This window comes from Pelophylax lessonae (genome assembly GCF_965119305.1).
Source record: "Pelophylax lessonae genome assembly, chromosome: 6".
Lineage (NCBI taxonomy): Eukaryota > Metazoa > Chordata > Amphibia > Anura > Ranidae > Pelophylax > Pelophylax lessonae.
In genome coordinates this window covers 75,018,288-75,043,808 of record NC_138773.1, presented here as the reverse complement: position 1 = coordinate 75,043,808, position 25,521 = coordinate 75,018,288, and the positions used below count along the sequence as shown (strand labels likewise).

The following is a 25,521-nucleotide window of genomic DNA, read 5'->3' as shown; positions in this document are numbered from 1 at the left end:
TTGGTATTTTGGTTTTGGGTATTAAACCCAAAACCAAAAATATAATATATTGCAGCTTACCAATCATTGGATGTGGTGGCTGCATTCGTTTTTTTTTTTTTAGGCTTTTTTCTCTCTGTTTTCACCTGGTGATCTGGCCAGTAAAATACCTTCTGTATTAGTGTGCCCCCACTGTGGATGGAGGAGAACAGGGACAGAAGGATTGTCTGGGGTGGGGGGGGGGGGTGGAGTGTTAGATGTACTAGCAGATTTAGATACACTAACAAGTTGAACCCAAACTCCAGCTCACAGTTACAGCCAACATGTTTTTTTTTTTTTTCATTTTGGGATAAAGGTTTTACATGAATAAATAAAATCTGACTATTGTAAGCTCCCCTATCAATGTTAAATAGTTTGTCTCCCTATAACTGGTACATCTACACCTTGTTCTTTTGAAAAACAAGAGACTTACTGGCTGGATCACGAGGTAAAAATGGGAAAAAAAGGGGAAAAAAAAGAATACATCACATTTCAGAATTGGTAAGCTGCAACATAAATGATGTTTGCGTTTGTGTTTAATACTGCAATAACTGCTTTAACAATTGTTTAACATTTTCTAACAATTGTTATTGCTTGTATGATTTTTATTTTTTTAATTTGCATTTGTTTGTGATTATCGTGTCAAATAAAAAGAATGCTTTGTACCAGAAGCATGGTTTTGTTTATTTTTTATTTATTTATTTCGGGTTTTTTTTTTTACTAGAAACATGATTTTAGTGCCTGTATAGAAGGGACAAATCCCAGAATAGAATTTGTATTTTTTTAACCCAAAAAAGTGCAGTTTAGTTAACCTATATTTTTTCCATTACATTTTTATTTTTATTTTTAATTTGTTAGTTTTTATAATGCTGATTTAAAAAGCTGGAGGGGTGGGATAAATGTTAGCAACCGCTTTGGGTGCCAGAGGACTTTGTTTGGTGCATGCATATGGTATAAAAATGACACAAACGTGCATAATTAAACAGTAGGGACACCTGCCTTACCTTTGCAGGCTCTTCGATCGGTGATGGGTCGGCTGACATCCCGGTAGAAGCCCTCTTTGCAGTAATGGCAGTGCCTGCCTGCTGTATTGTGCCGGCAGTTTAGGCACACACCTCCGCTCTTCCTTCCAGACAGCTTGTACAGTTCCATGTTGAAGCGACAACGGCGAGCGTGCAGATTACAGGTGCAAGCTGAGAACACAAAAATGTCACAGTCACAAAGTGATTCATTTTATCCGCATAGACAATATTTCATTGCAGTTGTAAGAAAATGTGCTGTTAGGTCACTGCAGGGCTGGTCCAAGGCATTGTGCTGCTTTGGTCCAAGAATGAAATGCTCCCCCCCCCCCCCACCTCCCCAAAAAATAATGCCCACCAAAAGGCCCCCACATTTAAAATTTTATATAAATATAACATTTTGAAAATATAATATATTCTGTTATCTTCTTCCATAACTTACCTCCGGACCGGTCCACCAAACACTGTCCTCCTGTCCCCCCAAAGAAGATCCAGCCTGTCCTGCATGAGATGGAGTGCGCTGATGTCTGACGTCACGTGAGGGGGATCGTGGTTCCCCCGGAGGAGACGCTCTGCCTCCTCATTCTCATCAGTTTGCACTATGGACGGCAGTACGAGATGGGGAAATGCCACCCGTAACGTGCCGCAAACTAATCACACCCAAAACAGCTGGAAAAGAAAATCTTGGGAGTCAAATTGCTGCCCCTCTCCAAGTGCCGCCTGGGTCCGATGGACCTAGTGGGACCCGTGGTAGGGCCGGCCCTGGGTCACTGATATGCCCTGAGTGCAAATATTTTAGTGCTTTTTATAAAAACTAGAATGACGGTAGGAAAGAGCTCCACTTTTTTGCTCCACATTTTATCAGTGTGTCAAAATTAAAAATTATTTTTTTTTTTTTTATAAAACATAATCATATGGTTGTAATTGTCAGGGTTAGTTAATCTTCCGTAATTAAATTTTCAAGCCTGAATTTATTCAAATATTAAATCAGCACAAGTGACATTGCTTACAGTCTATGTGATATGTCCCAGCTGATGGCTGGTGCTTTCGTTGAAATCTTCCATCCTCCGATGCCCCCCCCCCGGTGCCAAGGGACCTGTCAGATGCACTTATCAAGACTGCCCACTATGCCCCCTCCTCCCATTCATAGAAGCTGAATTATAGCTTCCAAAATTGGTCCATGAATGGAGGACAAGAGGGTGAATGAAAGATCCACCCACTCCATTCATACAGCAGCCGTCCTCTAAAAAGCAGACTGATCTTCAGGCAGGCATTACACGACAGTCAATACTGGTGTTGGCAAGCCAATTCTACTGGGAACACCAACAGATCAGTCTGCTTAGGAATACTGCTTAGTCTATTTAATGTTCTGCCATTTCACCCAGCTCTGATGAAGGGGGATATGTGGCCTCTGAAACACGTTGCCTATCTTTTGCCCTGCTTATTTTAAAGTGTAACTAAACCCAGGACCCTGCATTCACTATATTAGGTCTCCCAAAGTACACAAAACACGGAAATGCAATTATTTTAGCAACTATAAACTGCTAAATACCTTTTCTCATCAGCAGTATATAGCAGTCTTGTGACTTCTATCAGAGACCAGCCAAGCACTGATTAAAGCTTGTAGGAGGAGGCTGCAAGAGCCCTGATCCTCTGTCTGGACAGTGCTGATTGGCCCTGTGCTGATCACATGCACTCTTCCAAGAAAAAAAAAACCTCTCTAGCAATACACACCAAACTGAGCATGTGCAGCCTGACTCAATAGATTCTGTGTTATCAGAAAATTATCAGGGGACAGGGGAAGAAGGGGAGGATCAGAGAGAACAGCCTTTTAAGACAATGGATTAACCCCTTAGGTTCCACGGTGAGTATATTAAGCATGTTTTACTGCATATACAGCCTGATTGTATTGTTGTGGGTTTAGTAACACTGTAACTAGCTGAACATTAAAGATTTTACATGCCTATAGATTTTTTTCGTTTAGTACTCTTTTAGACAGCACAGATCACAGGACAAAAGCACAGAACCAATCAGGGTTAAGGCTCGTACACACTATAGGAAAATCGGGTGAACATTTTCGTCCAAAGAATTTTCGTATAATGTGTACACAACTTTCGACAGTGGATTTTCGTACAAAAATTCCCGAAGGCACAAACTCCAAAATTTTTCTCGTACGAGAACAGAACGAACGTTTTTTACTTAATGTGTACCGTTTTCGTACGATTTTCCATATAAGAAAAATCAGAAAAGAAAGACTGCGCATGATCAGACACAATAAACAACAAAAAATAAGCCTTTGTCGTACAAGAATGTTTGTACGAATTTTCGTTCATCGTTTTCAGATTTGCTGTGAAACAACGAGGAAAATCGGATGATCAAGCGTCCGACTTTCTTAAGGCGTGTACTTCACTTAACTCTGGACCTTGTATTTGTTGTGATTGGTTCACAAGTATAAACACAAAAAGATATACAAAAAGAATCCAGTCAGCCTCCTGCACCAATGGCATCTACTTGACACCCTGCCACAGCCAAAACTACAATAACCACAGCACCCACCCATAGACACGCAGGTGAATTCAGAGAGACGCCAGACTGGAAATAGGGAGAGCAAGGCGCCCAAGGGCTTGTGATGGGGGTTTGCCAAGGTGACACTGATGCCATCTTGTTCTTTTGGAAATGTGAAACATGGAGGTTACTGGTAGATTCGCAGTAGTGCTGGACCACTAAGGAAGGGAATTGTTTTTTGTAAAAAAACTAACAAGAGGTAGGGGGGGTTGTGATCCTTGGAGGAGGTGAATGCGGGATAGCAGCGGTGTGTGTAAAACAGGTTGGTTGCGATAAGATCTCTCATCAGAAGTCAAATTTCTGGATATGTTGCTAGGAGCCCCTAGTTAAAAATACTTGGAGGTACATTTCAATTGTTTATTCAAACAGAAATGTCAGATACAGCCAACGCGTTTTGGGAACTGGACATCCCTTCCTCGGGGCTTGAGCAATACTGTGTAATTATATCGGGAAGAAAAAATCTTTGTGGCCTTGAATAGGCCTGAGTGTCAGCATGACCTGATTGCAGTGACAGCGGCTGACTTGGTCTAGGTAGTGGTTGATGGTTTTGGGTGCATTAACATTCTAATATATACCCTTTAGATCATGTATGCAATGTATGGCAGTAACGGAACCGTGACCCCATAATGTGCTTGTGTGCTTCCGTCAGAATACTGCTTCCTTTAGTCTTGAACATAGATATCAGATATTCTAGCTGCCCCCATACAAAACTAGCCGAGAATAGCTTGTATAAGATCTAGAACATTTATTGAACAGACTCACACACAATATATACTACACACAGGTCAGGTGCCTGATTACATTGTCATATGCAGAGGAAATTGTATACAGAAACATAGTTAACCTGAGCTATTTACCTAGCCTTCTGGACAGAAACAATAGGTGAGTTAATTAACAATGGGACAGACATGCTTAGCAGAAAACACATCACACCTCAATACACAGACAAAAGCAGGAGACCACCAGTAACAGACTGTCTGTCTCTTACATTGAAGAACATGGAACAGAGGCCAATGTGACCAGCTCTTTAAATGAACATGTTCGGAATCAAACAGACCAGAAATAGTCCTCATATATTTCTTGAGAGATATGGTTGATAAATATTACTGTCCCATTTGAAGTAATCCAAACCATATTCTCAGTGTCCATTAAGTAGTTGTCCTTCATTTTCTTGGTCACCCTGTTCCCCTAACAGGCACAGGGTTACTTACACATAAGAGGGGCCAGGGGAGCTGGAAAATGGGTTTCCAGAGCTCTCAAAGGTAAGCTGGGTTCCACGGGCCCAGCAATCAAAGTGACTCCTGTCACAATGGCTAACTGTTGTGGATTGACAAAGGGTTTTCCTGTGGCTGGAGGAGGTGTGACTGGTGATTCTGATCCATGAGAGGTTCTGGTCACTTTCCAAAATGGGGGTGTTTGCACTCTTGAGACATTTTAGGGCCTCAAGAAATGTGATACATACATCATTTTTGGACAATTTGGAGCTTTTTTCCTATTTAATAAAATAAAATAAAAAAACATGTGGTTATTAAATACCACCAAAAGAAATTTCTGTCTGACCCAAAAAGTGATATAAAATCCATTACATTTGTATGACCGAGAGATTGTCAGTCAAACTATCAAAGCTCTGAAAACTTAAAAATGGCGTTGCGGGAAGGGGAGGTGTAATGTGCTGGTATTGAGGTGGTTAATGTGGAATTAAACTCTCATTTATTTAAAAAAAAAAACAAACAGGTAGGGTGTTTTTAAGGAAAGAGACCATATTGGTCTATTCCATCAGAACTGCTTCCTCCTGCCTGTCAGCTGTAATGTACACTGTGCAATGTATGTGCAGCTCGGTGTACATTAATGCAGTGCTCTGTTCAGTGATGATGGGACTCCTGTGCGCATTCGTGGAAGTGACTCTCATTTAAAAAAAAAAAAGGTAGGATTTTAATGACTGAAAAGACCATATTGGTCTCTTCTGTAATAAATGCTTCCCCCTGCCTGTCAGCTGTAATGTACACTGTGCAATGTACATGCAGCTCAGTGTATATTAATGGCAGTGCTCTGTGCTGTGATGACAGGAATCCTGTGCGCATGCGTGGAAGCAACTCTCATTTAAAAAAATAAATAAATAAAAAGGTAGGGTTTTTATGACATGCTCCCCCCTGCTTGTCAGCTGTAATGTACACTGTGCAATGTACGTGCAGCTCAGTGTACATTATTGGCAGTGCTCTGTACTGTGATGACGGGACTCCTGTGCGCATGTATGGAAGTGATGCTCATTTAAAAAAAAAAAGGTAGGATTTTTATGACAGAAGCGACCATATCTGTAATAAAATGCTTCCCCCTGTCTGTCAGCTGTAATGTACACTGTGCAATGTACGTGCAGCTCAGTGTGCATTAATGGCAGTGCTCTCTGCTGTGATGATAGGACTCCTGTGTGCAAGTGTGGAAGTAGCTCTCATTTAAAAAAAAAATAAATAAATAAAAAGGTAGGGTTTACGACATGCTTCCCCTTGCCTGTCAGCTGTAATGTACAATGTGCAATGTACAGTGTACATTAATGGTAGTGCTCCGTCCTGTGATGACGGGACTCCTGTGCGCATGCGTGGAAGTGACTCTCATTTGAAAAAAAAAAAAGCCAGGATTTTTATGACAGAAGCGACCATATCTGTAATATCATATCTGTAATAAATGCTTCCCCCTGTCTGTCAGCTGCAATGTACACTGAGCCATGCATGCGCAACTCAACATACACTGATGACATTGCTCTGTGCTGTGATGACGGGTCTCCTGTGCTCATATGCAATTGCAGCCTGGCCATTTGGCAGAGGAACAGAGAGGATGGCGCCACTCCTGGCCAGTGGGAGAAATGACGGCGCAGCACTGGAGGGCATCATTTGATAGGTAAGTTGTTCAGAATGGTCTAATATTAAATTATATAAATATATATAATATATATGTTTAATATATAAATAATATATAAATATTTAATTTCGCCTTAATTAAAGCAAGGAAGGCTGCAGAAGATAACTTGAATCTATTTGTATAAGTCCTGTGATTTTAGTAAATTACCTTTGAAATGTCACACACAGCATGTGTTAACACTTTCAGGGCTATATGTGCTAATTTAATCCTTCCTGGCTGCAAAAGTTTCTCTAGGAATCTCGGAGGGATTGTATATTTACATATGTATAGGTATGCGGAGCTGCCTGGCTGGGATAGTCTGTGGCAGAGCACGTGTGTGTGTCAGTTTGGTGGACTCCACCTGTGTTTGTGTGTGCTTGTCTCTGTCTGTTGAAATGTCTTTCTGCGTGTGTGGCTGCGAATGGTGTGACTTGTATATACAAAGGTCGTCTCTTTAATGTGTACATATGCTGATGGATTTTAACAAGCTGTATCTCCATCTGAGATGCCCAAATACGCAGCCTGTGTGTGTGTGTATATCTATATATATACTTTGAATTATTAATCCAACATTTTATGAAAGATATAGTCTGTCTATAAACTAATGAACTGTATCTGGTTGCAATAGAAAATGTACATAAATGTATATCTATTTATTTATTACAGATACTAATATATTATCATATATATATATATATAGTATATATATATATATAGTTTATAATCGTTTATAATATATATACATATATATATATATATATATATATATATATATAGTTTATAATCCTTTATAATATATATATATGTATATATATATATATATATATGTATATATATACATATATATATATATATATATATATATATATATATATACGTACAGTGCATTGTGAAAGTATTCGGCCCCCTTGAACTTTGCGACCTTTTGCCACATTTCAGGCTTCAAACATAAAGATATAAAACTGTAATTTTTTGTTAAGAATCAACAAGTGGGACACAATCATGAAGTGAAACAAAATTTATTGGATATTTCAAAAGTTTTTAACAGATAAAAAACTGAAAAATTGGGCATGCAAAATTATTCAGCCCACTTAAGTTAATACTTTGTAGCGCCACCTTTTGCTGCGATTACAGCTGTAAGTCGCTTGGGGTATGTCTCTATCAGTTTTGCACATCGAGAGACTGAGATTTTTGCCCATTCCTCCTTGCAAAACAGCTCGAGCTCAGTGAGGTTGGATGGAGAGCGTTTGTGAACAGCAGTTTTCAGTTCTTTCCACAGATTCTCGATTGGATTCAGGTCTGGACTTTGACTTGGCCATTCTAACACCTGGATATGTTTATTTGTGAACCATTCCATTGTAGATTTTGCTTTATGTTTTGGATCATTGTCTTGTTGGAAGACAAATCTCCGTCCCAATCTCAGGTCTTTTGCAGACTCCATCAGGTTTTCTTCCAGAATGGTCCTGTATTTGGCTCCATCCATCTTCCCATCAATTTTAACCATCTTCCCTGTCCCTGCTGAAGAAAAGCAGGCCCAAACCATGATGCTGCCACCACCATGTTTGACAGTGGGGATGGTGTGTTCAGGGTGATGAGCTGTGTTGCTTTTACGCCAAACATAACATTTTGCATTGTTGCCAAAAAGTTTGATTTTGGTTTCATCTGACCAGAGCACCTTCTTCCACATGTTTGGTGCGTCTCCCAGGTGGCTTGTGGCAAACTTTAAACGACACTTTTTATGGATATCTTTAAGAAATGGCTTTCTTCTTGCCACTCTTCCATAAAGACCAGATTTGTGCAGTATACAACTGATTGTTGTCCTATGGACAGAGTCTCCCACCTCAGCTGTAGATCTCTGCAGTTCATCCAGAGTGATCATGGGCCTCTTGGCTGCATCTCTGATCAGTCTTCTCCTTGTATGAGCTGAAAGTTTAGAGGGACGGCCAGGTCTTCGTAGATTTGCAGTGGTCTGATACTCCTTCCATTTCAATATTATCGCTTACACAGTGCTCCTTGGGATGTTTAAAGCTTGGGAAATCTTTTTGTATCCAAATCCAGCTTTAAACTTCTCCACAACAGTATCTCGGACCTGCCTGGTGTGTTCCTTGTTCTTCATGATGCTCTCTGCGCTTTAAACGGACCTCTGAGACTATCACAGTGCAGGTGCATTTATACGGAGACTTGATTACACACAGGTGGATTCTATTTATCATCATTAGTCATTCAGGTCAACATTGGATCATTCAGAGATCCTCACTGAACTTCTGGAGAGAGTTTGCTGCACTGAAAGTAAAGGGGCTGAATAATTTTGCACGCCCAATTTTTCAGTTTTTTATTTGTTAAAAAAGTTTGAAATATCCAATAAATTTCGTTCCACTTCATGATTGTGTCCCACTTGTTGTTGATTCTTCACAAAAAATTACAGTTTTATATCTTTAGGTTTGAAGCCTGAAATGTGGCAAAAGGCCGCAAAGTTCAAGGGGGCCGAATACTTTTGCAAGGCACTGTATATATATATATATTTACTTAAAGTGATTTTAAAGTCTCGTTTTTTTTTTTTTTTTTAAAACAACAATACACACCCAGGAGAATAAAAATGCAAATTATCGATAAGGCAACATTTATTGGTACAGCAGTGCCAAACTAATGACAGCTTCCAAGTTCGGCGGCTGGGTCCAGTGAACACACACATGGATGGGGGTCAGACTACACTGTCCTGTGGGTGCCTGTTCCTGTGGAGGCAGACAGGCATTCCTGCAGTTGTGGGCTTCCCTTCCACGGCCCAAGTGGCCTGACAGCAGAGCAGGCCTGGCAGGCACTTGCCACCTGGTAAGTTTGGGGCAGAATGCACACGGGAATTGGGACTATTGCTTGGCTGGGGCTGGGTTGCTGGGCAGGTGGGGCCCCCTCGGTCAAGTGGGGCCCCCGGGCAACTTTCCAGCGTGCCCATTCGGTAACATGGCCCTGCCTTCGGGGATGAATTGAACTCTGATTGTGAACCAGGTTATCTCATCAAACATCAGTACCTGACCTAACAAAGGGTTTTTTTTTTCTAAATTCCCTACAGACACTCCAAACTCTTGTTAAAAGCCCTTTCTGAAGAGTGGAAGCCACCAAAGCTGCAGAGAGTCCTTTTAAAGGCCTTTTTTTTTAGAGTGGGATGTCCAACAAACGCCATAGAATGTGATGGTTAGGTGTCCACAACTTGGCTATATGGCTTATATGCTTTTCGTTGCCTTCCACACTACAGAGAACAGTGCCTGAGGTGCCACATTCATATTATTATGTATTACAGAGCACCTATGGGAGCCCTAAAACCTATGGTCTTTCTCACATGCAGGGCAAAGCAACAAGTTCACTTTGATGTAAACATCTACAGTCACATAAACTTATTTTTTCATTTGCTACCCCACTGACCTGTTCAGCTAAAGGAAGTGAAAGCAAAGTCTTCAGCATGCTACATTTACCAGAATTGAGATCAGACAGGGTTATGGACACATGTTCCTACATACACGGAAGTACCAGGTATTTCCTTTGGCTCCTGGAACTGAACAGAGTGGTGTTGGAGTGAAGATGACATAGATATATGCCGATGTTATGCATGTGTTACAATGGATATAGCACGTGCCGGGCCACCATCAGGGGGGGACAGCCCATACACATGTAGGGGGCCCTGCCATCCCGAGGGGCCTGGCCAAACAGGCCCCAACCAATGAGACCGAGTTGTTGCTGTTGTAGTAACTAGCAATTAGTAAAACAGGATGGCCACAGAGTAAGCCAATGCATCCGAGAAGATGTATCTTTGCTGAATTGCACTGTCTCTTTGCTGAATAAATGAGGCCATCTCTTTGATGGATTGGGATGGCTATTCGCTGAATATATGAGGCCGTCTCTTTGCTGGATTGGGATATCTCTTTGCTGAATATATGGGGATGTCTCTTTGCTTAAATTGATTCATTTTCATATATTAAGTTGTAATAGTGCTAAAATAAAAGTGGGTGCACTATAAGACTCGGTGGGATGGCCAGTGTACACTCGGTGGGACAGCCAGAGGGTGGGCCCCGCAGAATGTTGGTGGTCATGCCTAGAGGGGCCCCGGCCTAAAGCTGTGTAAGGGGCCCCAAAATTTCTGATGGCTGCCCTGAGCACGTACATTATAATGCACACTGACACATACTTTCAACACTTTGTGCTGTGTATTAGACACAGTGAACTGCATTTTTGTAATGCGGTTCTGTACGGGTCACATAATGGGTCCAAATACTAACATTTTTGGGGCAATTTTGATAGGAGCTTTGCGTTGTGTTGACTCTAATTTTTGTGCATTGCATAAAAATGTGACATGTCTGTATTCTTCCTCGATGTACACAATGCACTTGTATGGTGTGAATTTTTCGAAATCACAAGTCTGTCTGTTTGTCCCTATAGAATCACTCCCTCTGCAGCAGAATACCGCTCCCATTGCTAATGAGATTCAGCAGCGATCAGGCAAGCATAGAGTGACATCTTGCTGCATCTGGCTACAGAGGGAACAATTTTAAAGGTACAGACTGGCTGCTTTAGGCAGGTGTAGTTTACACTCCATCCAGCAGGTGGTACCTTACCAGTGTGTGGATGGTGCGGAGGCCTAGAGGAATATTGTTCCTCTGTGGGCTCCATAAGTATCATAGGGACACAGTAGCTGTTTGATTGGACACCGCAATCCCCAGTGACCTTCGGTGGCCATCTTAGGTGAGGCAACACTTTTATATTTGGGACCCTATCAGGTTTGGCATGCTTTTGCATAGCTCCCAACTTTCCCTGATTTCGAGGGACTGTCCCTGATTTGGAACAAAGTCCCTCTGTCCCTCCCTCCTCCTCTGAGAGCAATCTTGTTCTCTCAACTTTAGGTACTACAACTCCTAGCCCTGCCCACAAGCCTTTCTATTGATCCTGCCACTATCAGTTTGTCTCTAGTGGCAGAATTGCTTATCTTAGATCAGCCTAATGTTAGGTTTCAGTTGCGTTTTAACAGCTTAGAAACACTTAGGGCTGGTTTCTATCATAACACTTGCCTTCACACATGTGCGCTTTTGCTAATTTCCACACAGGAAAACTCTAAAAGTATGGCAGACGTGACAATTAAAACCGTGCAGCACCAAAGCGCATGGTACTGTGGTACCATGCGCTTTGGTGGCCGCAAATGTACCCGCATTTGCTAAATGCGTTGGGGTGTCATTAACAATTAATGGCACGTGCGCAGGTCTAAAGATTGCACGTTTCCTGCACCACAAGTGATGTGAACAGACCCCTACTGTTTGTATCATAGACAGTGCAGAAATTTTGGGGCCCCTACACAGTTTTTGACTTGCCCCCCGCCTCCCTGGGCCTGACCACCAACATTCCCTAGGGCTCGCCTACCATGTCATCATCCTCCTCCGGTCCCATGTCCATCTTCCCCTACAGCCCCATGTCCTCCTTCAACCCAGGTCCTCCTCCTCCTTCTCCAGTCCCATCTCCTCCATCCCAGGAAAATAGAGGTGAATGGTTCTAGTAAATGCTGCCTCTCCTGTCCAGGCGTGAACAGCTGGAAAAAAGGGGAGGGCGGGGCCTACAGCTGTGTGTGAGGGCTAGTGAGGGGCAGGACCCCCCACATAGTGCCAGTCTGCAAGAGAACGGTGGAGCTTACAATTAAATGGTATTGAAAGGACAGATGGCAACCCTACCCTGTTTGAGGTCCCTCTGGACGCCCAGGCCCACTACAAGTGTATGGGCTGTACCCCCCTGATCGCGACCCTGATTATAGAGTTGTAAAGATGCCAAGATTTGCTCTCAGTACCAAAAAAGCTAAGATTTTAGTGCCTGTGTTGTAAACTTTGAAGATTCATTTCTCCACAATGCTTAAGAAACAGAGATGAATGAGAGCTTCTATTGCTTTTACTACTTGTTCAGAATATGTAAATACTTAAAGTTTGAGAAGTTTTATTAAGAATTTCCTCCCCAGGAACCCACAATTTGCTATTGGTGCACCACTATGATTAGCAGCTTTACAATCTATTATTACATTTTTAAACATTTAATCTAATTAATACATTTATGGGGTTTGAATGAGAGCTATTTTACTGACATATCAGTGCAGCTATAGGTTCAAAAATATTTTTTTTAACTCTTCTCTTCCAGTAGATGGAAGTTATTATCTAGTAGGTGGCAGCTGTCATCCAGTAGATGGAAGTTATCATCTAGTAGGTGGCAGCTGTCATCCAGTAGATGGCAGTTAGAGGAGCCTTTAGCCTGTGACTAATAAAACAGAAATGCCAACATTCACAAGGAAGGCAGCGCCAAGAAAATTCTTGTTATGAAGGAAACAACGTATTTTCTTCTTAATACATATAATTATATATTAAAACAGACATTAAACATAAATCAAAAGAGCTTTATTAGACTTAAGTAGAATAAAAGAGTCTAGTAGTCCTTTCCATTTAAAACAGAAGGCCATTAAAGATAATCTCCATCCAAAGCTGAAACTGTGTTTTGCCTGAGCCCCACTAGTGAAATCAGATGACAACGATAGTTTATGATTCCTGATTTGCAGAGAGATTCTTCAGTATACTTTGCTCACTTGAAGTTTACTGGTTTTCCTGCCTGTCCTTCCCTTAAAGCTATATTCCAGACAAATATAAAAGACTAAAACAAATTCAGCTTTCTATTTAGAAATACATCATTATTTTAGAATGCAAGCAGAGTAAGGTTGTGAATTTGACTTGGTTTTTAGCTTCTTGCAATCCCCCTTAGAGCTCAGACTGGGAGAGGGAGAAGCAACACAAGGAGCCAGTCAGTAGTTCTGCAGTGCTCATGGGCTTACAATGGACATGCTGATAGTAGAAGAATGTAGAGTGACACAGAGTTGAGAGTATCAGTCTGCTGCTTCTCTTTCCACTGTCCAGTCAAAAACGGAAAAACTGGGGGAGGAACAAGGCCTGTGTTACTTAACTGCAACAGAGAGAAGTCAGGTCTGCCAGACAGGACTCTGCTGATTGACAGAGCTGTGTAAATCTCAGGATTAGATGGACAGAAATACACTGAACCAAATCATTTGGTGGAGGTGGGAATATGGTGGAGGGCAGTGCTTTAAGTGGGCCGGTATGCACTGGTACTCAGTACCGCCACTTCCAAATATGGCTCTTGAGCATACCGCCACCTCTCCGTGCGCCTTAGCGTACCAGTACGCTCATTTTGGACATCTGCGCTCTCAATTCCCCCCCCCCCCCAAGAATATTTCCCACTCCAGAGCCAGATCAGTCACCACCAGTGAGAGTCCCCCTGCTCCGAAGTCCCAGCCCAGGCCAGGGGGGGGGGGGGTGCTCTGTGGGGACCCTGATGTGGGGTGGAGGGGCGACAAAATTTATAGGCTATAATAGTCTACCGACACCTCTTTTGGGCCACATAAAGCACTGGTGTAGGGTTGTTTTTTAGGGGTTGGGGTTGGGCTTGGCCCCTTAGTTCCAGTGAAGGGAACTCTTAAGGCGTCAGCATACCAGGATATTTTGGACAGTTTCATGCTCCCAACATTGTGGGAACAGTTTGGAGGTGGCCCCTTCCTGTTCCAACATATACCAGTGCACAAAGCAAGATCCATAAAGACATAGATGGACGAGTTTGGGGTGAAGGAACTTGACTGGCCTGCACAGAGTCCTGATCTCAATCCAATACAACACCTTTGGGATGGATTGGATTAGAGCAGAGAATGCGAGCCAGACCTTCTCATCCATCTTCAGTGTCTGACCTCATAAATGCAATTCTGGAAGAAAGGTCAAACATTCCCATGGACACACTCCTAAACCTTGTGGACAGCCTTCCCAGAAGAGTTGAAGCTGTTATAGCTGCAAAGGGTGGGCCAACTCAATTTTGAACCCTTCAGACGGGATTTCCGATCAGGTCTGTCTTTTTGTTTTTTAAGATGGACCTGATCAGGTCTATGCATTTCTAAAGACAGGTGAGTGTAAATTGACTTGTGTCCATCTACACCCACCTACCTCCGGGTCCGATCAAGTAGTCTGATGAAAAAAAAAAAAAATGGAAGAGTACTCAATCCACATTGGAGTCCATTTAATCCCGGCTACCCATAGAGCACTGCAGGCTCTGTCCATGACCGCTCTACATAAACTGAGTGAACATGGATGTATTATCTCCCTGCTCTGCTCCCATCAGCAGGGAATCAGCTCACTGATCCCCTGCTGTCTGATTAGAACTGATTATGCCTCGTCTGAAAGGGGCCTAAATGAGAAAGAAAAGAAGGGAGGAAAAGGTGTAGAGGAAAAGTTAGAAACTGCTCTGCCCAGTGTGGCACCTATAACCCCATCACTACCTTCGGTTTAGATAGGAGATTGTAAATACTATATCTGATCCAGGGGTTCCAAACTTTTTCAAATATAGCCAGTTTATCCCAAAGGAAACTAGCCAGTTTTTCATGAAGCATTATCCAAGATTTTATTAGTTACTTATTATTTCCAGCCATGTGGCTGTCATTTGGAAATTTTCATCTGCAAATAACTGTCACTTTTTGGAAAAAAGAATACTTATCCTGTTGTTATAGTTTTTTTAAATTGAGCCTGAGGTCAGGTGTCTGGGTGACCCATCAGCAAGACAGATAGGGGCTTGCCTATGCTTATGCATATAACAACTTTGAGAAAATGGTTCATGCATAGCTGTCAGCAGGGTTCAGTTGGCTTGAAGAAAAAAGGACATGAATCAAAGTTACCTACAACAGCTGTTTGCTAGTGCTGTTTGAGAATTTAGGCATGCCTGCATGATCAATTTAAGAAAAAAAATATATATACTCTATTGTAAAAACTATTGGGACGCCTGCCTTTACACACACATGAACTTTAATGGCATCCCAGTCTTAGTCCGTAAGGTTCAATATTGAGTTGGCCCACCCTTTGCAGCTATAATAGTTTATTTTCTTCTGGGAAGGCTGTCCACAAGGTTTAGAAGTGTGTCTATAGAAATGTTTGACCATTTGTGAGGTCAGGCACGGATGTGGGCGAGAAGCCTGGCTCACAGTCTCCAATTTATTCCAAAGGTGTTCTATCGGGTTGAGGTCAGGACTCTGTGCAGGCCAGTCAAGTTCCTCCCCCCCAAACTTGCTTATCCATGTCTTTATGGACTTTGCTTTGTGCACTGGTGCGCAGTTATGTTAGAACAGGAAGGGGCCATCCCCAAACTGTTCCCACAATGTTGGGAGCCTGAAATTGTCCAAAATGTCTTGGTATGCTGATGCCTTAAAAATTCTCTTCACTGGAACTAAGGGGCCAAGCAAACCCCTGAAAAAAAAAAAAAAAAAACTCCCCACCATAATCTCCCTCCACTTAGTTCCAGTGAGGGGAACTCTTAAGATGTCAGCCTACCAAGGCATTTTTGACAATTTCATGTTCCTAACATTGTGGGAACAGTTTGGGGATGGCCCCTTCCTGTTCTAACATGACTGCACACCACTGTACAAAGCAAGGTCCATAGAGACATGGATGAGCGAGTTTGGGGTGGAGGCAGTGTTGTATTTTGGTTTTGTGCTGCCCCAGGCAAGACTAAAATTGGGCACCCTGCCCCCCTCCCCCAATGTAAATTTGCCCCACTCCTTTTTTAACGGACGTGACTCCCTCCAAAATTGAAGGACTACAAGTCCCATGAACCCCTGAGATCTCACGAGGGGGGAGAGGGGGTGGGAGAGAGAGAAGGGTGAGGGAGAGAAAGAGGGGGCTGGGTAAGGGAGGGAGAAAGAGAGGGGGGGATGAGAGAGAGAGGGGTGAGAGAGAGAGGGGGGGAATCAAAGACTGAGAGAGAGAGAGAGAGGGGATGAGAGAGAGGGGGGGTGATAGAGAGAGTGTGGATGAGAGAGAGAGGGGTGATGTGAGAGAGAGAGAGGGGGGTGAGAGAGAGAGGGGATGAGAGGGGGGTGAGAGAGAGGGGGATAAAAGAGAGGAGGGGGTAAATGAGAGAGAGGGGGGTGAGAGAGGCAGCTCTAGAAACCAGTGGCCAATAGAGTCTCAGGTAGAGGGGGGGGGGGGCGGCTTTTTTGCTGCCCCCCTGCAAAGTACCGCCCTAGGCCTGAGCCTTGTTGGCCTAGGCCAAAATACAGCACTGGGTGGAGGAACTTGACTGGCCTGAGTCCTGACCTCAACCTCATAGAACACCTTTGGGATGAATTAGAGCGGTGACTGTGAGCCAGGCCTTCTCATCCACATCAGTGCCTGACCTCACAAATGCACTTCTGTATGAATGGTCAAACATTCCCAAAGACACACTCATAAACCTTGTGGACAGCCTTCCCAGAAGAAAAAAAGCTGTTATAGTTGCAAAGGCTGGGATGCTGTTACAGTGCATGTGCATATCAAGGCAGATGTCCCAACATTTTTGACAATATAGTGTATATACAAATAGAAAAATAAAAAAAAGACTCACAGTGTGCTTTGCTTAGGTGCTTTCTGCACAGTTCTAAATGACGATATACATGTGGGTACATTTTATGTGCATTTGGTGTCCAGACCAATCTGTACTCCAGATGCTGGGTGTTCCCACTACCCCACAGAGCCAGGTGCTCGGGAGGTCAGAATGTAAGAAATTAAGGGCACTGTGGAATGAAGGATGGGGTGGGGGTTCACATGGGAGGAGGAAGGAGGCATGGGGGGAAAAAAAAAGTATTAAAATTAGACCGTTAGCTTTTACAGATTGCGTTTGTTGGGAAGTTAAATCTGAGTTCAGTTTTGATCAGTAATATTTCATAGTTGGTTTGTGCAATTTACATGCCAGAGCTGTTATATCTATCATGCCCTGTTAAACTAATTTCCAAATTCAGACCATTTTACAGCTGTTGGGGGCCTGATGGCTTCATAAGCCACATGTGCTTTATAAAAAGCCAACAGTAAGGGCCCGCACCTCCCCCCCACCCACCCCAATTCTACAGACCATCTCCACCTCTAGTACTTTTTTAAGGCAGGGTATAATGAAAACAAGATTTCCTTGCCGGCTCGGCCGCCCACCCTTTCACTCTCCCCCCTTCCTGAAAACCCTCAGCTAAGGTGCGAGTTTTTCCAGACATGCTGTGAAATTCATTAATATGTCAGGAAAATAATATAGCATCCTGAGAGGGGAGCGATTTATTACGAAGGGTGCATTCTGTCCCCTTCTGAGGTCCAGCACACTAGAAGGCCAACAGGATGGATATTTGACAAGCAAGATCTAGAGAGTTATAATCACACAGAAACAGGCGGTTTAATAGGATCAGATCTGGGTGGTCCTCACTTTCCCATAATACATAGAATTAGGTATGTTGGCATTTCTTGCAGCTTGTCAACTTGACTATATTGATTTGCAAAGGCAAAAAGGATTTGAAAGCATGAAAGGAAGTATTTCTGTGTGCAGTGAGCCAAGCCTATACTCAAATGCTAAATTAAAGAGACTCTGTCACTTTCCCTATTCAGTCTCTGCCAACCCCCACCCTGCTGCACATACAATTACCATCCATGGTCTTTCCTGTTGATTCTTCAGGACTGTTGCAAATGCTTCGTTTCTCAGGTATGGGGGAGCATTGACCACCTTCTATGATGCACTGCTTGTGCCCTTGCAGTCAATAGCCAAGCCCGAATATATTCTCATCATCCCTCTGCAGTCTTTGACACTAGTGCCATCTTAAGAGCATTAAAGTGTTCCGGGCAATGCAAAAACCCAAATATTCCTGGACTGTTTATTGAGTATCAAGAAAAATGGGAGTAAGGAGGGATATATAAAAAACCCACAGCAATCAGTGGCATCGTAAGAGCATTAAAGGCCCCCGGGCAATGCAGTGCACTGGGGCCCTGCCCACACAATCACCCACAAGAATAAAAATGCAAATTTTCGATCAGGCGATATATTTATTGGTACAGCAGTGCCAGGCTAATGACAGCTTCCAAGTTCGGCGGCTGGGTCCGGTGAACACACGGACGGGAGTCAGACTCAACTGTCCTGTGTGTGCCTGTTCCCGTGGAGGCTGAGAGGCATTCCTGCAATTGTGGGCTCCCCCTCCATGGCCCAAGTGGCCTGACAGCAGCACAGGGCTGACAGGCGCTTGCCACCTGCTAAGTTTGGCGGCAGAATGCACACGAGAATCGGGACTAATGCTTGGCTAGGTTGCTGGGCAGGTGGGGGCCCCCGGGCAAGTTGGGCCCCCGGGCGAATGTCCAGCGTGCCCATTCGGTAAGATGGCCCTTTTTGACACCAAGGGATTGATTTACTAAAACTGTAGACTGCAAAATCTGGTTCAGCTGTGCATGGTAGCCAATCAGCTTCTAACTTCAGTTTGTTCAATTAAGCTCTGATAAAAAAAAAAAAAAATGGAAGCTGATTGGTTTCTATGTAGAGTTGCACCAGATTCTGCACTCTCCAGTTTTAGTAAATCAACCCCCTTGAGTTGTTTCTTTACAACTAAGATAACTATAGAGTAAGATTTAAGACTAAAATCCATACCTACTCTGGTTACTCAAGTTATGTGACCAAATCCTCATTCGTTTGGCAACATGATTTCTACTGGTAGGGGAGCATTCCCCCCTTCGAAAGAGATTTTGTGATCCTTGCTTTTGGGCAGCTAAAAAAACATATGAAGGAACCTGTAGCACTTTCTTCAAGAAAGATATGTATCTCAGCCCCCTTGCCAAGACTAGTGCCAAGAATTAATGCCCGATAGTGAAGAGTCCTTCCCCTCCCGCCCTTCTCTTCCCCTTCTATTGCCCCACCCTTCTTCTTTTCTCACCTTTGCCCCTTTCCCCTTTTCCCTCCCTTCCATTTTTGCTTTTACCCTACTCCTGTTCTAATGGTTTCCACTTAGCTCCTTGCTTTCATGGAAGTTATTATACGTTGGGTTAAGATATTATTATTATTGCTTTGTGGTTTCTTGTGAATTCATTGTACTGCTGTATATTGATACAAACAAAATCTTTATTTGCATTACGAATAATACTGTTTGTACAATGTTTGATCTTATTCTTAAATAAAAGTTCTCTTTCTTGAAAAAAAAAAAAGAATTAATGCCCAAAGGCCAATGTTGGGCAGGCGACTCTGCCACTGATGATGCTGCCACTGGCAAGTTTTGTAAATCACCAGCAGTAGGTTTGCTAAGAGGCTCTTTGTCCCAATGAAATTGCTCCCTATGTAGCTGAGGCAGCGAGATGTTACTCCCAATGCTAGCAATTGAGATTCAGCAGCGAAAGAGCAACATCTTGTCCCATGCAATGTCAATATTCATGTAGCACCCTACAGGTAGGTGCTAGGTAAAATATAGTGGGCATTGGCTGCTTAACAGCAGGGCCAGGATTTCAGCTGGACTGTCATGTCTCCCAGTTGAGGTTACTGAGAGGGGAGTCTCCCCACTGGCTCTGTGAGAGGATTCTCATAGGGCAGTGGAGGAAACACAATCAGTGGCTCAGTCAGGCTTGTATCTACCCCAGAAAGCAGATTCTGCCACAGAGGATTCTGGGAGTGGGTATAAGTTTGAAGGCAACACATGACGCAGCGTCTTTGGCAGGAAGAAGAGTCCCAGGAGGGAGAGTACGGCTGTCTCTCCTCCTGTCATAGGAAGCAGGTGTCCTGGGTGGCGGCCTAGGAATCCAAAGAGAGTGAAGCTGAGCTGCAGAGGGGATCCAGTGTGCCGAGAACCAGCGGAGAGAGAGAGGGGTCCAGTTCCAGGAAAGCCTACAAAGGTCGTGAGTACTGGGGACTACCCCTGGGGGTCTGCCTAGTGTCAGAGGGGACCACTCCGGAGAAGGTTCTAGGGATCCAGGAGCCAGCTAGCGGTTAAAGGGGGTGCCTAGTCAGAGGACCCTGAAGTATTAGAGGGGGTACCTAGGTTGAGGACCCTGAAGTGTGAAAGGGGGCGCCTGAAGTTTGGGCCCTGAAGAGTCAGTGTACAGAGGGAAGTGTACAAGTTAAGAGTTGCAGCAGTACAAGTATCTACACAGAGCTACCTCAGCCAGTGCAGGGCTGGAGGGAGCTGTTCAGTGACTTTTAAGCTAAAGCAGTGTCAGGAGTCAAGTGTTCTACAGTCCTGGATCTTATGAATTAAAGTCAAGGTTCCAGCACAGTTTCAGAACTACAGTATCTATAGGAGTCAGGAAGCGCTGGTCGACATTCAGCTGGCGTCAAGACAGTGCCAACAGGCATTTTTCTTCAAGTGTCCCAAAGTGTACCTAGTTGAGCCAAAGGAGTATCCCACTCATTCCCTTCTTCCATCCCCTAAATACAATAAAACAAAACAAACCAAAGATGCCGGAATGGTCATTGTCTCAGTTCACAACTCAAAAGTGTTGGAGGTGTCACCGGTAACAATGGCAGACCCACATCAGGCACAAGGCCTGGAAAAACTGCTGCATTCACATCGCACACTTTCCCTTTCCTGCATAAGGCTTAGGAGTAGCGGGTGCTGAAGCAAAAACCAGCTAGAATTGGAGATATCACAGATCAAATGAACATATTCTCAAGCACAACACAGATCATCAAATAGTGTTCAAAATCTTGAAGCATGATCACATCACAGAGCAGATAGTACAATGTTTCGGGAACCACGCAGGACCCCCTTCGTCAGGCATGTGATGATAATCACATGCCTGACGAAAGGATCCTGCCTGGCTCTGAAATTTTGCACTATGTCCTCTGTAATGGTTCTTCAGAGAGCAATTCCACACAGATAGACAGACAGAATCCCCATCTGAAATCGGCCGAAGGTTGGTGCAGATACCCAGATTAGCTAACATCTGGTAAATTGGCAATGTAATGAGTACTAAACTCAGCTTCAACTTAAAAACAGGCTTTTGCTTGTTTATGACTATAATCAAGCAGAATCTGCTGTACTGTATCTGTTAAATTGTTGCAAATTATGAACATAAAAGAACATATACAGTGAATTAACAAATACATATAATAAAATACAGCTTCAGAAGGGAATTTCTCTACTCACAAAGGTCTTAAAGACCACTGTTTGTGAAGGTGTTAAGAAAAGCACTTCTAAACCAGCCCTTCTCAACCTTTTTAACCCAGAGGAAACTCTAAATTCATTTTTCAGGTCTTGGGGAGCTCTTTCTAAAGCCAGTTCATCAGGGTCAATGGGAAATATACCCCTTACATTGGGTATCAGTAGAAAGAATGCAACCCTCAACAGTGTTGGTCACAATAAAACACCTAAAGACAGCTAAAAATATGTTTGGGTCATGATGCTGATTATGGCAAATAGCGTTAAACTTTGATCCATGCAGGTGCCAAAAAAAAAAAAAAAAGGGGTTGGGAGGGGGAATCAGCCCCAACTCAAGGGACCATAGCAACCTCTGGAGGAACCCTAGTTGAAAATAGCTGCTTTAGATCCTTGGAACGAAGCACACAACGAAACTGCGTCATGGACAAAAAGAGAACATGAGTCATTATACTATTGGCTACACAAGCCTGGCAGCAGAACAGAATTCCTAACTGCTTCATCTAACTAAACACTTTGATTAAGGCCATATAGAAGTCATAATTGTTTGAACCGTAAAAAGCCATCAAGATCGATGGCAAATTGACAAGCACTTAACATATTCAGGGAGAAGTGGCCATTTCCTGATGGACCACCATCAATCATGAAAGGTTATAGGAATTTTTAAAAAGGAAATTTGTATCAGTTAATATTCCATTTCCCCCTAAAACCTTGATGAAACATTAAAAAGATGAATTGCTGCATGTTCCACAGAAATGAAGCAATTAAGTAATGTCATATATATATATATATATATATATATATATCTCTGGATGAGCAGCGACTTGAATTTTAGAACAAGGAGCAATATATAAAATTTTGTGTGTATGGAAGCTTTCATGGTCAAATTAGTCCTATCCCCGTTCCTCTATGTCCTTGACTAAGGGGCTTAGTATATCTAAAAGCCAATATATTTTCCAGTGTCCTGATACGTCCCAATAGTGTTATATATTTCCACCTTTTTAATGGCAACATATGCTGGTTTTTTTGTTGTATCCATTACTGCATGTTATTTGGTTATTGTACTTCTTTCTATGCTTGTACAGTTCTTGAATGACTTCCATTGCACAAAATTTTTACCTTGTACTCTTGAAGAATTTGCTTTATTTTTGTATTGTACCGAAACTTTAATAAAACTCACTGTTTTAAAAAAAAAAAAAAAAAAGCCAATACATTTTTTTAATTTGAATAGAGTAGGGAATCGTAAAAAAAAAAAAAAAAAACCCTACCAGGTTTTTTTTTTGGCATCTTATAAGATATCCTTATATTTCCTGTCCTGTAGACACAACGGTACGGTAAAGGAAATCTGTACTAAGGAAAATCCCTTCTTAGAAAGTTGTCACCAGAACAACTGTTCCTGTTGGAAAGCTTCTCCTCCCCTATTCCTGTTCTCCTGTGACAACTTAAAGCTAAACTCCAGGAATTGAAAAAAAAAAAACCCATTCCATGACCATTGTTCGTCAGCTCCTGCTTTGCTCCTGGCGGAGAGTAATGACTGTCCATTAATGCTCTCTGTTCTGCTTCTTCTCCAGGAGTTCCGGCCAGGGGAGGGGGGAGGCATGGCTGGCACCGGCTCTCAGCTGTGTGCTGAAAATGCACAACCAGCTGTCAATAAGGCATTGGAGTGTGTCTGGACAATATTGTCAGGATCCTTTTAGAGCCTGGCACGGCTCTACCCCATCAGCTGACAAAATCCTGCTTTAAGCTGACTCTGGGTCACAGCCGCACAAAAGTAATTGTACTCCTATGACCAACAACAGAAGTAGGACTACAAAAGCTTTGGCCATACTTCACTTTTATTACTGGGGTAGAAGAATAGGCTGTAATATTTACCTTATTTTTTGTCAGGCGTCCTTTACGCCGTTTTACCGATCTCCCAAAGACTCTTCTCTAAGGTATGCCTGCCAGCAGTAGTACCCTGACATCATCACAATGCAGAACCACTACTCCTGAATTGTACGTGAGAATAGCAAGGGCTAACCTACAGCCTGAGGCGTCAAAGAGAAGAGGTGAGTCCCAGAAACCTGCTGAAGTGAGGTATATGGTTCCTCTATTCAGTGCTGTATCTTGGCCTAGGCCAACAAGGCCCAGGCCTAGGGCGGCACTTTGCAGGGGGGCAGCAAAAAAGCTGCACACCACATAAAAAAAAACAGCCTCCTCCCGACTCCCACACGAAAAGGGTCCCTGACAAGGGTCCCCTGAGATAAATTGGGCCAGAGGGCAGGGTATAGGAGGCAAATCAGTCTGGCACCCCCATAAAGCAGCCACACTACTACCTGCTGGTATGATAGGCTGCACTAATGGGCACTGATGGGCTACACTGGTGGCCACTGATATGTTGCAGTGATAATTGAACTAATGGGCAGTAATGAGGCGGCACTGATGGGCACTGATGAGGCTGAACTTATGGGAGCTGATAAAGCTATGCTGATGGGCACCGATAGACTGTGGTTGTGGTCTGTGGTGTACAGATGACAGGGCGGGTCATAAACCAGAAAGGGGTGTGGCATTTACAGGAAGGGGTGGGTCATATTTAAACATAGTAAGGCCTAGGGCAGCACAAAACCTAAATACACCACTGCCTCTATTACCCCTAGGCTTAACAAGCATTTGCAGGGTGGACGGGAGGCTTGTTTCTAGGTACAGAGTTTCTTTAAATCACATACAATGGTGGGAATATACTTGCAGATAGCTATATTGACTGATGATGAAAAACAACTTGGCCTGTGTATGGTCACTTTTATACAGGTTACTGACGGTGGGCTCGGCGGTAGCAGCAGGTTTCTTGTGCAGTAAGGCAACTGTTAAATCTCACATTTTATAGTGCATTACGGATCCCAGGGATGTCATAAAAGAGGTGTTTTGTGGTTTGCTATATACATGAATGTAAAAATTCTCCAGGTACTCTCTTTTGTAAATTGGTTTTCTGTGAAAGACTAACTCCAGGCAGATATATTAAAAACACCCTGCAATGCAGTTATGTATTCATTAAAAAATCATTAAATGTATTTTATGTAGAACTAGCTAATGTAACAGAAAATTTCTTAGTATCAGGCCCCTGTATTCCCCTGTGCAGCAGCACTTAGGCTGGGAGAGGGATGGGCAGCATTTAAGCCACTTGGCGACTTCTGCTTTGTACAGTGCGGTCAGACAATAGCGTGATCATTCGTGCATAGGGAGAGAAAGCAGAGTGATAAACTTAAAGCGGAGTTCCGGGCAGAGAAACGTTTTTTTTTTAACATACCCCCGGGACAGTCAGGGCTAGCACATTCCACAATGGCTAGCCTCTGATCTGTCCCGGTTCGCACTTACTTTTTAGAAGAAATACTTACTTAGAAGTTTTCTTCCACAGCGTTTCCATCTCGGTTGTGGGCAGCTGAAGCCGGCACGGTCCTCTTCTCTGTCTTCTTCCGCGTCTTTGTGTCCCAGAATGCGCCGCACCGGCCCCTCTCGTCACTTCCGGTGCGGCGCCGCATTCCTAAACAGCTTCTGGGCATGCCCAGAAGCTGTTTAGCAGGGGAATGCGGCGTCGCCCGGAAATGACGAGCGGGGCCGGTGCGGCGCATTGATTCCTGGGAGCTATGACGTTTAGCTCCCAGGAATCATTGCGAGGCAGGAAGTGACGGGGAGAGCCTCGGCACTGGAGGAGGAAGCTGTCATAGGTGAGTATTTACGATCGTCAATTACAAGGTGAGTTTTAAAAAAAAAAAAAAAAAAAAAAAAAAATCTAACTATCCAATTTCTTTTCAGGTTAGGCTGAACTAGCGGACGGGCACAAAAAAAAAAATATCGTTTTTGTGCCCGGAACTCCGCTTTAAAGTATGACTAAAGGCAAAGCTTATTTTTTTATATCGTTTTGGATAGAGTGGAGAGAGAGTACAATTCCTGCCAGGTTTTTGTTGCTGTCTGTGTCCCAGTTAAGGTGATTTATGGTCCCTCTCTACTTAGCCGTAATGGCAAATAGAATCCAACCAACTGCACTTCTGATTAATCGTCTGCTTTATTGTCAATGTAAAA

The 25,521-nt window shown here is 43.2% G+C and overlaps 1 protein-coding gene across 1 annotated transcript in view; it reads right to left on the bottom strand.

Annotated features, from left to right (window-relative positions):
* NTN3 (netrin 3) overlaps positions 1-25,521 on the bottom strand; it is a 165,880-nt gene that overhangs the window by 63,571 nt on the left and 76,788 nt on the right. Inside the window, exon 3 of the mRNA XM_082260022.1 lies at positions 1,023-1,211. Coding sequence (XP_082116148.1) covers positions 1,023-1,211 — 189 coding nt within the window. The remainder of the gene's footprint in view (positions 1-1,022; positions 1,212-25,521) is intronic.